Genomic DNA, 13,352 nt, shown 5'->3' with positions numbered 1-13,352 from the left:
TGAACTCTGGCAGCAAGCTAGAGAATCTTGTAATAACTGAGAGTAAAGTGGAGGAGAAATTGTTGAAGATAAACACAAGAAAGGCACCTGGGGTGGATCAAGTGGATCTATCAAGTGGATTTATCAAGTTATATTAAAGGAGACAGCAAAGGGTAAGCAAACCCTTAGCCATAATTATGAGAGCTTCCTTGGACTCAGGGGAAGTACCCATGGACTGGAGATGTGCAAATGTGACCCCAATTCACAAAGGAGGATCAAAGGCCGACAAAAGTAATTATAGACCTGTTAGTTTAACTTCTGTTCCTGGAAAATTAATGGAGGCACTGGTTAAAGAAACACTGCAGGATCATCTAGACAAGACTTCAGTTATAGCTCAGACACAGAATGGTTTTGTTAAGGGGAAGTCTTGCCTGACCAATTTGATTGGATATTATGATGCAGTCACAAAAGAACTGGATGCAGGGAATAACTCTGATATTATATACTTGGATCTTAGAAAGGCTTTTGATACTGTTGCACATGGAAGACTGCTGCACAAATTGGAGCAATGTGGCATTGGAGGCAAATTGCTGCTATGGATAAAGGGGTGGTTGAGGGGGAGAAGACAGAGAGTGGTAATCAATGGACACTGCTCATCATGGACTAATGTTATTAGTGGAGTCCTTCAGGGTTCAGTATTGGGTCCATTATTGTTTTCTGTATTTATAAATGATATTGATGATGGTATATCAAGCTTAATGTCCAAGTTTGCAGACGATACGAAGGTTGGCAGGGTTGTCAAGGACACTACTGACACTATGCTGCTGCAACAGGATCTGGAAAGGATGAGCAGATGGGCTGAGAGGTGGCAAATGAAGTTTAACATTGACAAATGTAAAGTACTACATATGGGAAACAGCAACCCCAGAGCAGCATATCAACTCTGTGGTACTACACTGACAGTGGCAGAGAATGAAAGGGACCTGGAGGTGGTTGTGCAGGGTGATATGAAGTTCTCTGAGCAGTGTAGACGGGCTGCAAGATTAGCTCATGGTGTATTGACAATGATATATAGGAATTTTTCTAGCAGGGATGAGGTGTTTTTTTTTTTTTTTTTTGTTAGTTGTTGCCGCATTGGCTTCTGTGGCCATAATGCACCTCCCAAGGTTTTTGCATATTACTCTGATCCAAGCCCGGGGCGGGATTCAAACCTGCGACCTTTGGGTTGCCAGGCAGGCACTTTACCTACCTGGCTAGCCCGGTCGGCAGATAAGGAGGTGATTATTCCCTTGTATAAGGCAATGGTCAGGCCACACCTAGAGTACTGTATACAGGTCTGGAGGCCTCATTTCAAGAAGGATGTAGAGCTGCTGCAACGAGTACAGAGAAGGGCAACAAGATTAGTGAATGGAACAAAGGGGTGCTCTTACGAAGAAAGGCTTAAGTTTTGCATATTACAGTGTCTGGAGACTAGGCACCAGTGAGGTGATCTGATAGAGGTGTATAAAGCCTTGAATGGTTTGAGCATGCTCAATACTGATGGGATTCTTCCTCTTGCTCAGAATAATCACCTGAGAGGGCATAAATTCAAATTGAGGAAAGACAGATGTAGGATAGACGTGCGGAAATGTGCCTTTAGCCAGCGTGTGGTTGGTTGGTGGAACAGACTTCCATCCCTTGTCGTGGAAGTTGATAGCCTAAATAAGTTTAAGGCTCAGCTGGACAGGTATTTCGAGTGAACAGAGAGGTGAAGTGGAAGTAGTTATTTTTTATTTATTTTTTTATTTTATTTTATTTATTTTTTTTTTGCTGATGCTGCATAAGCTTGCTTTCTTGCATCAAATGCCTCTACTAATGCTAATGCTAATTATACTGATATTGCTAGGTTTATGTTGAATTCTTTTTTCACCTTATTTCATTGCATTATTATCAACATTATTATCATCTTTATTTCGCTTAATTTCATTGTATTATTTTGGATTGACTTTACTATTTCGATATGGATTGTCTGCATTCTAGTAACATACTACATGGGTAGAGTAGGTTAAATCTGACCCCGGGGGCTTATGCTCTGTGTAGTCCTTTGATACACAATGTAAGCCCAGTACATTTACAAATAACACACACCACACAGAGCAAAACAGCAACTAATGCTTCGAGCATGAACACAGTTGCAGTCCTTACCACCCAACCCAACCCAACCATAAATATAATAAATGTAGCAATAAGCGATGCCTTACATGTCAATACATGCACTTTCAGCATGTTTTTGAGAATGCCACAGACCCTATATTCTGCAAAAATAGTAATATAATATACCTCATTACACGGCTCACCTGCAATATGAAGTATGTTGCACAAACCAGCAACAAATTACACCTCAGACTCAACCTCCACAGGTCTGACATCAACAACTACTGCAACCACAATAAGCATAATAAAAACTTAGAACGAGAAATTGAGTATAAGCACTTCCAAGTCCATCCCTTTACAAATATCCAAATCTCTATACTAGCACATATATCTGACCCCTGCTCAAGAATTAGATTAGAACAGTTATATATGCTAAAACTAAAAACCCTTTACCCATACGGACTAAACAACAAATTTCACCACATCAACTCCAGCAATACATCTGATATATGCATCTATAACAAATTCCACATAGTTAAAGGTTTAAATAAACCCAAACCTCACAAAAATTTTAAAGACAAGATTAATAAATCAAAACAACCCTATAAACTAGGTAACTTTTCAAAGTTGATCTCTGAATGGGATAACTGTTATACCAAAGTACAAAAAATCCATAACCTGCTTTTCAGCACAGGTTGAGCACGCTGAATTCTGATGGGATCCTTCCGCTTGTTCAGATTACGAACCTAAGGGGGCATAAATTCAAATTAAGAAAAGACAGATGTAGAATAGATGTGCGGAAATTTGCCTTTAGCCAGCGGGTGGTTAATTGCTGGAACAAACTTCCATCTGTCGTTCTGGAAGTTGACAGGTTAAATAAATTTAAGGAGGAACTGGACAGGCATTTGGAGGGAATGGTGTGATTTTTTTTTTTTTTCCTTTTGACTGATGCTGCATAAGCTCATACACTTGCTTTCTTGCATCACATGCCACTACTACTACTACAAAACTTAGTGTTCTAAAAGCACTCTACAGATTCATCCATAATACAGATATTAAATCTATGCACTTACTCCACCTAATCACAGCTATACACGGTGTTTCAGTTAAACGTTTCAGAACTTCTAAGAGGGGTAGGGTACATCCTGACAACTCGAAATCATATAGCAATGTGGGGTCGGAAATGCTTTCCTGAAGCGGTGTTGTACACAGAAGCACCATAAAGAAAAGAGACTGTAAGTGAGAAATCGTTTTAATAATACATGAAAAGAAGCAAAAGGCACATGGATTAAAGTAAGTGTTCGAAGTTTCTTCCACGGGCTACAATGCACGCCTCACATCTCCGACGCATGGACATCCGAACATTCTGAAATACTCCAGGCGAATTTCGAATTTCTTCGGCAGCTACTGCAATTCTTGCAACCAGCTCCTCAGCATTGTCAACAGGGGTGTCATAAACTAGCGATTTCATATGACCCCAGAAATAAAAATCAAGACATGATAGGTCGGATGACCGAGCAGGCCAACGCACGGGACCACCACGTCCGATCCACTGTTGACCAAATGTGACATCCAGGTAGTTACGAACATCTCCGCTATAATGGGCAGGGGCTCCATCGTGTTGGAACCACATTGTCTGTTGCGTCGATGCAGAAATCTGTTCATCTCTCAAAAGTTGTGGCAATACTTGCTGCAGAAATATCAAGTAGATAGGTCCGGTTAGACGACACGGTAACAGGTAAGGTCCGATGAGGCGATCTCCTATAATACCGGCCCATACATTGACCGAAAATCGAATCTGTGCTGCACGACGTCGTATTGCATGCGGGTTCTCGACTGCCCAGATATGGTCGTTATGCGTGTTGAAAATTCCTTCCCTTGTGAAGGATTCCTCATCGGAAAACAACACTTAAGCAGGAAAAAGGGGATTTGTAGCACATTTTCCAAGGTACCACTGTGCGAAAGCAATACGAGGTGCATAATCCTCCGGTTGCTGTGTCTGGACACGCTGCACGTGAAACAGATGCATGTCTTGTTCTCGGAGAATCCTCCAGACGCTGCAATGGAAAACCCCGACTGCGTTTGCTAGACTTCGTGTACTCGTTCTTGGATTCCCCTGTACATGCTGCAGCACATTCTGTTTGACGGCTGGAGTCCGTGCTGTTCTTACCCTGTCCCTGTCAGCTCTTTCAAATGAACCTCTCTCAGCTAACCTCTGGTGCAGTCTTGCAAAGAAATTATGACTGGGAATACGACTCGTCGGATATCGTTCTGCGTACAAACGCTTTGCGGCTGGCCCACTACAATTTGCAGCCCCGTACGACAAATGCATATCGGCTAACTCTGCGTACATGTAATCATCCATCCTACTAACTTGGCGTTCTTGTGCGAAATTAAGATTCCCTGCACTAAAGCTCGGAATTTTCGATTCTGCCCATTGGTATATGATTTCGAGTTGTCAGGATGTACCTTACCCCTCTTAGAAGTTCTGAAACGTTTAACTGAAACACCCTGTATATAAATTTAGACTAAAAACTATCAAATTGATAGTAATAAAGAGAATACCAACTTAATATTAAGGTACATTACCAACCTGGACAAAATTAACATCAATAAGTGCATCAACAAGCACTGTGATCTCCTCCCTACCAACTTCCACAACCTACAAATAATATCAAGATTCAGTTACTCAAAGCCTTTCGGACTGATAGCATGTAATTACAAAGCCTTAGCCACCAATCTAAATAAATTTATACCAGATTCCAACAGTTAAATATGCAACCAACCACATCTTAAACCCTATGTCAATACTCAGTTTGGACACATCATCACTGGTAATCTAGACATAATACCAAATGAAGAACTAAAAAATATCATGGTTCATGACTTCAAATTCAGGCTGCACCATCATATCACAACCAAATTAAGGTCAAAAAACAACTGTATCATAATTTACTCAACTTTTGCTTTATGTTATTTTACAAATATAATACACCCATAGAAGTCTTCCAAATATGGATAAACTCAGTCCTCACGACCTACTCAATAATTATCAAACCCGAGCTGTACATGGTGCCACACTTGCCACAGGTAAAAAATAATTTCTCCACTATCCAAAAGCATCTAACTGAACTGCATAAGCACTTTATAATAACTACCGTAGATAAAGCCTCTAACAATTTTGCATTTATCTGCAAACATTTTTATTATCATAAGTTAAATACAGAACTGAACTCAATCACCTAGGTGAACACATACAAACCAATAACCAACAACAATAGTATCATCACCAAGAAGCTTATTGCCTTCAGTAAGAAATTAAAAATTAACTTTAACAATTATAACCTACCATACATCTATTTTATACCCAAATTCTGCAAAAATCCTATAGGAGTTAAATTCATCACCTTGTGTAAGCATAGCTATGCACACAAACCAGGTGAGATTTTAGAACTACTTCTGAAACCCATCCTAAACACATTTCCAAATAGCAGAATTATTTATAACAACCAGCCCGTAACAGATGCATTAAAAGCCAATAACATCACCAGTATATCAATGTATGATTTTTACAGCCTCTTCACCAGCATAGACCTACCAGACTTAAAAATAGTCCTCGACAAACTGTACAGTAACTACAGTCAGATGATAAACTGTAAACCAACATTTTGGAACAGCTCAACCAATCTCTACATTGCAAACAACTATATTACTGATGGAAGAACCATCTACCTACAGACCAAAGAAACACCAATGGATAATCCAGTCAGCTGTGTCCTGGCTAACCTTTATCTATACTATGCTGAAACTGCATTCCCAACTGAACTATCAATGTTCAGATACATTGACGACTTACTGGTAATAAACTGTACCAACTTCATACAACAGTTTGCTAACATTTACCCTCCAGAACTGACTCTGGAAAAAACCAATGACAATAACCATACAGCAAATTACCTAGATCTGAATATTAATGGCTCACAAACATCCATCAACATCTACAATAAAAGAGACTCTTTCAATTTCAATGTTGTCAACTATACACACTGGCACTCTAATATTTCGAAAAAAGTACATGCAAACGTTATTCTTTCACAATGCATCAGAAAAGTTAACATATGTAATAGTAACTGGCTGATAAAGCATAATATAATAACCCTATATAACAAGCTATTGGACAATCAGTTTCAGACAGCCTACCTTCACTACCACTTTAACAAAGCATTCCAAATCTTAAAATATAAGAATAAAATTAACCAAGCCCCTAGATATGACAAATATATTAGCATAATGACATCCACATCCAGGCTGTGTAAATAATGTATAGGCAATACCCCTTAACATTTTTGGTGTCTCACGGTCTGGAAAACCTGTGCCTACCAATTGGTTATCATAGGAGTATTTTTTCACTATTTTTTACTATTATTATTGTCATTATATGTAATTATATTTTCATCATGAATGGTAATATAACAGTCTATCTCCATTATATTATCATTATTAACATTATTGACTTAAACACGAGACAGTCCCGGAAATTACGTTATCTATACTGGACTATCTGAGCACTACTATTTCCTCTCATCTTCACACTCCTTTTTACTGTTCTGAATCCCTATCTTTTATTTCTTGTGCACAATTAGGTTTCAAAAGCAATATCATGATGCTATTTTACCGCTATACATACTGACTTCGCCTCATACAAAATTCAGCGTCTTTTTCACGCTATTTTGTAAGTTGTGCCTTTTTCCCTATCCTGGGATGCGTGGCCTCATTGTGTTTAATCCCTCCATAAACCCAGTAAGTCTTATTACATTCCAATGCCTGAAGTCACTTTTACATACCATAGTCATTGAAACAAGCATGTAGCATTCTTTCCCTCCCCACAGTACACCAGACGACCATCCCCACTTACTGGCTTACAGAAACAGTAAGTACGATTCCTGACCATCTGCTCCATCTCGTGATTTCAACTTTCAATGATTGAAGGTATATTCCTGGTATTTTTACTACCTACATTTCTTATTATCTATCATTTTTCCACCTCTGTCGGGTCAGCCATGATATATACGTTAGCATTACGATTAACCTGGCTTCCGAACATTAACAATAAACTAAAAACCTGGTATCTTTTTACCACGTGCTACGTATATTTCATGTTAGAAATCTACCAAATTTTGCCACATTTTGCTTGATTTTGATGGCTGGCTCTCGTGAATAACGTTGAAATCATCTGAAGTACAGCATTAAGTACTTATATAATATTGGAGTTTCACTGTGGAGTTTCACACAGTGGAACTCCAATATTTCTAGAGTACATTCCAACGTTATACTAGCGCAAAGCATCAGAATAGCTACCATTTGCAGCAACAAGGAAACAACTATCGATAATATCCAGATACTATATAATAAACTAATTAACAACCATTTTCCTAAAGCATATCTTCGCTACCACTTCGGTAAAGCCCTTAACATCTTAAAGCATAAAAAACTATGGGACATTAAAATAAACAGCAAAATCTTTAATTAATAACTAAACCCATACACACCAAGTATGTATATAGTGTATATACAATACACTAGACCTCTGTGGTGTCTCACAGTCTAGAAAACTTGTACCCACAAATTGGCCTAACACAGTGTATTAAACATGTATATATTGTAAACATATTTAATTTTACCTTATTTCATATCATTCCTATCTATACATACATCATAAATCCCTCCCCCACACACCTTACGCTAGGAGCCGCTAGCGTTCCCCCACATAAATATACCGGCACCCCGCCATATTGTTCTTTTGGTCAGTCTTACAAAGTAACGGTAAGTCCCTTTCTTCCGGCCTATACTGATATTCCTTATTATAGTTTATCCAATTTTTTTCACTTGCTTCTGTAAGGTCATCCATGATACGTATTATAACCACTTTTATTGGCACATCCTTTATAAACTTATTAATGAAAAATTCATATCTAAATTTGCCTTCATCGCACGTGGCAACTACACGTGCACCATAGCATACAGATGTCAGAAACAGAAGCAAGAACATTGCTGTCTTTTTCATAATTTCGTTGGATGACCTCTGATGATGACACTGAAATTGTGAGAGACACCGCAATGTTATTCCATTTTGGTCGCTTTTTCACTTCTTATTTTAATCTCCAGTCCATTTCTTCCTCTTTTCATTCCATATATCGCTCCCAGTGCATACCGTATTTTCATTAGACTTAAACCAATTAAATCTAATTTACGCGTTCTACTTACAATATTATATATATACATTATGGCTGTAGGGTACATTTTGCTAATGCAGTGTCCCTGATCCATAAGCTATATTATTATTATTATCTTTTTCGTACAGGCACTTTCCCCCTATATTAATTAGCTTCTTAGTACCATTATTCGTTACTATATATATATATATATTAGCAGTGGAAATGAATTTCAAGCTGAGATATATTCTTTACATGAAAATTAAATTTATATTAAATTTATAAAAGTTTGTAAATTACTTCACATATTTTATTTTTTTATAAAAATGCTTTTATAAAACCTTATAAAAATATTTATAAAATTTATAACACCAGAGAATTAAGTGTGCAATGTTTCAAATAGTCAAGAGATAATGTATTTAAAATGTCTGGCATTTTTTTCCTTTAGACAGTTATGTGCAACAAATTTAAACTTACTGAAAGTGATGACTCTGCATTCATAAAATGTCTAATCATAACTTTAGATCCAACCCGTTGCCAGTCCATAACTTGATAAAGAGATTCAACATCCTTCAAGTGAATCGGAACTAGTGGGAATTCCAATAAACCTGGCATCAAGGTTACTAAATCTTGAAAGCCTATTAAAACAGCATAAGTACACCATATCAAATTAGACCTACATATTATCAACTGTATTTCATCACAAAGTAATAATTTTAGTTTCAAAACTAAAGCCTCTTAGATAATATTCTAATAAAATACAATAGATATAATGATAATTTATAATTGTTGCATCAGTAATAAAATCAGGGCATCATCTAGAAATATTATAAATCTCAGACAACATAAGGTTCCAAAAATGTAAAGACTGGTAAAAGAAAGGGTATATTTACCCTCTTCATGAAATTAAGTACTCCTTCAGTAACATAATATGTGATACAAATCAGGCAGGCAGATATGTAGAAAGCTGTAAGTGCACAATTCAGTGCAACAATAACAAGACAAAAAAATTTAAGTGACTGAATTTGATATGGCAGTCTGTTCCAGATATATATATATATATCTGGAACAACTGGGTAGATGATGGGAAATTAATTTGGTTAATTATAAAAAAAGAATTTAACTAATAACAATTAGGAATAATATAAACAAGGGTTCAAAAATTAGAATTTAGTACTGAAAAAATAGCAAAGCTGTGATAGATACAAACAGAAACGGGTAAGTAAGAAATGCATTACATCGAATGGACTGTCAATCCTCTCAAAGCCCCCGATGAAGTAGGGGATTGACGTACATGTGATGTAATACTGAAATGTATAAGAATGTTTAATATAATATTATAAAGTAGTATTGATAATTTGCTTATTGCTATAGTTTTTCATTAATAATTGTATGACAATTTCTTTAGCAATACGTAACAAGTTGAAAAATCCTAAATGTATAGGCCATGGTAAATTAAGATAACCGAGATTAGGCTATCGTAAAGAACAGTTATGTATTTACTAAAATACCTATGTGTAAAAAACACCTGTAATTAACAAAATTAATACAAAAGAATAACAAACCACAAAGATAAGACAAAAGAATAATAATATGTACTCTGTTTGTACCCATGCATTGCTAAAACAGCTACTGGGACAACAGAAAAAGCTAGTAAGAAATTAAATTAAATAAAACTACTATAATTATAAATAAAATACGGCATGAACTATCATATTACAAAAGAATAATATATACAGTGGAACTTCTCTATTACGAACTTCTATTTAACGAATTTCTCTATATTACGAATTTTTTCGCGAAACATTGCACCTTGAAACGAAATTACATGTAAAATTAACCCCATATAACGAAGTGTTAGTCTCTCTATAACGAATTTTTAAAAAAAATTAGTAAAAGTATTTTTGAAGATTTTCAAGCATTCACCGCTAAACAGCTGCTCAAATATACTGCCTCCTTCCTTCCGAAATTGCGTATTACCATCTGGAATTAAATAATCATCCTTTTAGTGAACACTTGTGGCCGTTGACGCCCGTAGGAGGGTCTCTGTTTCATTTTTGTTACAGTTATTAAACCAAATGGGTTTTCTTAAAAGTGGTCGTAAACTTTACAATAAATAGCGTAGATTTGTAAATTGATGTTGGCTCAGGGGAAAGCGAAATTCGCTGAGGTAAACCTTTAGCATGCTGCGGCGGCAATACATAGAATGCTACCATAGTCGGTTTTTAGTAACGCCTATTGAGTGACATTCGCTTCTCACCTCAACTGTACCACGTGACCTTCATGTCAATCATTATATATGTCCGTTCTCGTCTAACTGGACCCCCAGTAGATGGTTTTCATGAATTTTTTTTTTTTTTTTCGTTCGTCGTCAATCACATAGGCTTGTATGCTCTTTTTTTTTTTTTCTGAAAAGTAACATACAGCATATGTTAATCATAAATTTTCTTTCGTGTATATATGCATGAAAGCGGAATAAAAGAAATTCACAAAGTCGTATATTTCTTCAAAGGGAGTGAGTGATACTGTTGAATTGGCAAGCGAACTTCATTGAGTAGGCGGTACCTGTACTAACAATTCACTGTATGGCCGGCGCAGCGAAGTTTGCGGTGCAGTCCAGTAATTTTTACAATTGCGAAAACAATGTCGAAGAGAAAGTGTTTAAGTATTAATGATAAAGCAAAGATTGTTATGATATTGACCAGGGTTTTAAGAAAAAAGATGTTGCGGAGAAATATGGCAATATCTGCAAGCAGTTTATCTACGAATTTAAAAAAATCGAGAATCAATTTTAAATGCAATTGAAGGAGGAGCAGACAAGAAGCGAATTAAGTTGTGTATATACGAAGATGTTGATAAAACTGTTCTAAAATGGGTGCAAATGATACGTGAAAAGAATATCCCAATATCGAGCCTAATAATTAAGCAACAAGCTCTGAAATTTGTACAGTTCTTCAGACATAAAGAATTTAATTCGAGCACTGGGTGGCTAGAAAAATTTAAGAAGCGCCACAGAATTGTGGAAAAGGTTATTTGTGGAGAAAGTGTTAATGTAAGCGAAGAAGATTGCAACAGTTGGAGGAACAATACCAGAAGATTTTGGAAGAAGATGAGCGTAAGGATGATTCTAATGCTGACGAAATGGGTTTATTCTTTAAATGTTTACCGAATAGAACACTTGCTTTTAAGGATGATAAATGTTTTGGCGGAAAACAAAGCAAAGAAAGAATCACTGTGCTAGTTGGAGAAAATATGACAGGAAGTGAAAAATTAAGACTTTTGGTCGTCGGAATATCAGAAAACCCAACATGTTTTAGAGGCACAAAATCTTTGGAAGTTGACTACACCTTTAATAAAAAAAGCATGGATGACAAGTGATATTTTTGAAGAATGGATATTAAAACTAGACAAGCGTATAACAAAAGAAAAAAGGAAAATCGTGTTGGTAACTGACAACTGTCCGGCACATCCTGCCAAACTTAAAAGTGCGAAGTTGTTTTTACCACCAAACGTAACGTCAAAACTCCAGCCAATGGATCAAGGAATAATTAAAAATTTTAAATTTCATTATCGAAAGAGAATAATAATGAAGATTGCCAATGCGTTCTCAGAAAGTAGAAACTTGGAGGTTACCTTAGAGATTGCATCTCTGAACTGACAAAAGTTTGGACAAACGATGTCACTGAATACACTATTCAAAATTGTTTTTCGAAAGCGGGATTTGCATTGAATACAGAAGTCGAACAACGACTGGACGAACAAGATGAACTGCCCCTTTCACGCTTCTTGATTAGACCGGGGTTCGAGCCCGTCATCACCAAATACGGAGGATGCGGAATGGTCAGGAAATGACCACCGCATATCCCGGAGCAATATGGCCTTAGTTGCTAATGCTCCTAAAAAAAAAAACCAGCCCCTTTCACAACTGAAAAACTTTTGGATATTATTAGAATCGTCTGGAAACATCGAAAATGAAATAACAATGGATAGTTATGTTTATATGGATCACAGCAGAACATTCAAATGAAGATGAAATACTGCTGAACAGTGTTAGACGCGACCATGATCACGAAGAAATTAACGATGACGCTGAAGAGACGCATCAGAACAACCCGCAGAAAAGCCAACTCGCGAAGAAATGCTTAAAGCTTTTAAAACGGTTCGTATGGGTCTACAGTTTTGTGAAAAGGTTCCTGATAATTGCTCTGAACAAATGTGAGGTTTTCTTTGAGAATCAGACATTTTTTTTTTAATTGTACTGTGCAAACGAAAATTACAGATTTTTTTTAATTTGTGATATTTACTGGCGAAAATTGTGTAAACGTAATTTAAATAAGTATGTTTTTTTTAAATAAAATACATTAAAAATAAATGTAGATTCGTTTTCATTTTCTAATTACATAATAATTTCTAATAAAAAAGATATTCTCTGTATAACGAAATTTCTATATAACGAATTTTTTCGCCGGATTTATCGAATTCGTTATAGGGAAGTTCGACTGTATATATATATATACACAAATTTGTATATATATATATACAAATTTGTATATGTCCCTACCAAAACATATCCATGCTGTTCTGAAGGTTAAAGGGAAGGGCAAGAGGTTGTGTGTGTGTGCGCGAGAGAGAGAGAGAGAGAGAGAGAGAGAGAGAGAGAGAGAGAGAGAGAGAGAGAGAGAGAGCGAGAGCGAGAGAGAGAGAGAGAGAGCTGCATATACAGTGAAATCCATTTAATACAAAGTTTAAGGGACCTAAATTTTCATGTTTTGCCATAATGAGGTCCCCAAAAGTGTCAAAATTTTACTTTTTTGATACATACTATACAGAGTGTTTCAAAAATGATCATCAATAATTTAAAGGTGAAAAGCACAAACAAAAATAAGCAAAAAAGTCCCAGTGAACATTGGGCCACAAATGAACCACTTTCAATATAATGCACATTTTCTGTTAAGATCGGCCTCTGACTATGGGAGCATTAGTTTAGAAAAAAGCTGTGAATCCTTTGCTAAGGGTGGTTTTATTAAA

General features: G+C 36.4%; 1 protein-coding gene across 1 annotated transcript in view; it reads right to left on the bottom strand.

Annotated features, from left to right (window-relative positions):
* The window catches only part of PolE1 (DNA polymerase epsilon catalytic subunit 1), a 650,197-nt gene that overhangs the window by 176,841 nt on the left and 460,004 nt on the right, over positions 1 to 13,352 (bottom strand). The window contains 1 exon segment of the mRNA XM_090380641.1: positions 8,802 to 8,962. Coding sequence (XP_090236767.1) covers positions 8,802 to 8,962 — 161 coding nt within the window.

This window comes from Mastigoproctus giganteus, chromosome 9 (assembly GCF_048544385.1).
Source record: "Mastigoproctus giganteus isolate SK-2022 chromosome 9, ASM4854438v1, whole genome shotgun sequence".
In the NCBI taxonomy this organism is placed as follows: domain Eukaryota; kingdom Metazoa; phylum Arthropoda; class Arachnida; order Uropygi; family Thelyphonidae; genus Mastigoproctus; species Mastigoproctus giganteus.
The sequence above is the reverse complement of the archived record's forward strand: the minus strand, read 5'-3'. Positions and strand labels throughout refer to the sequence as shown.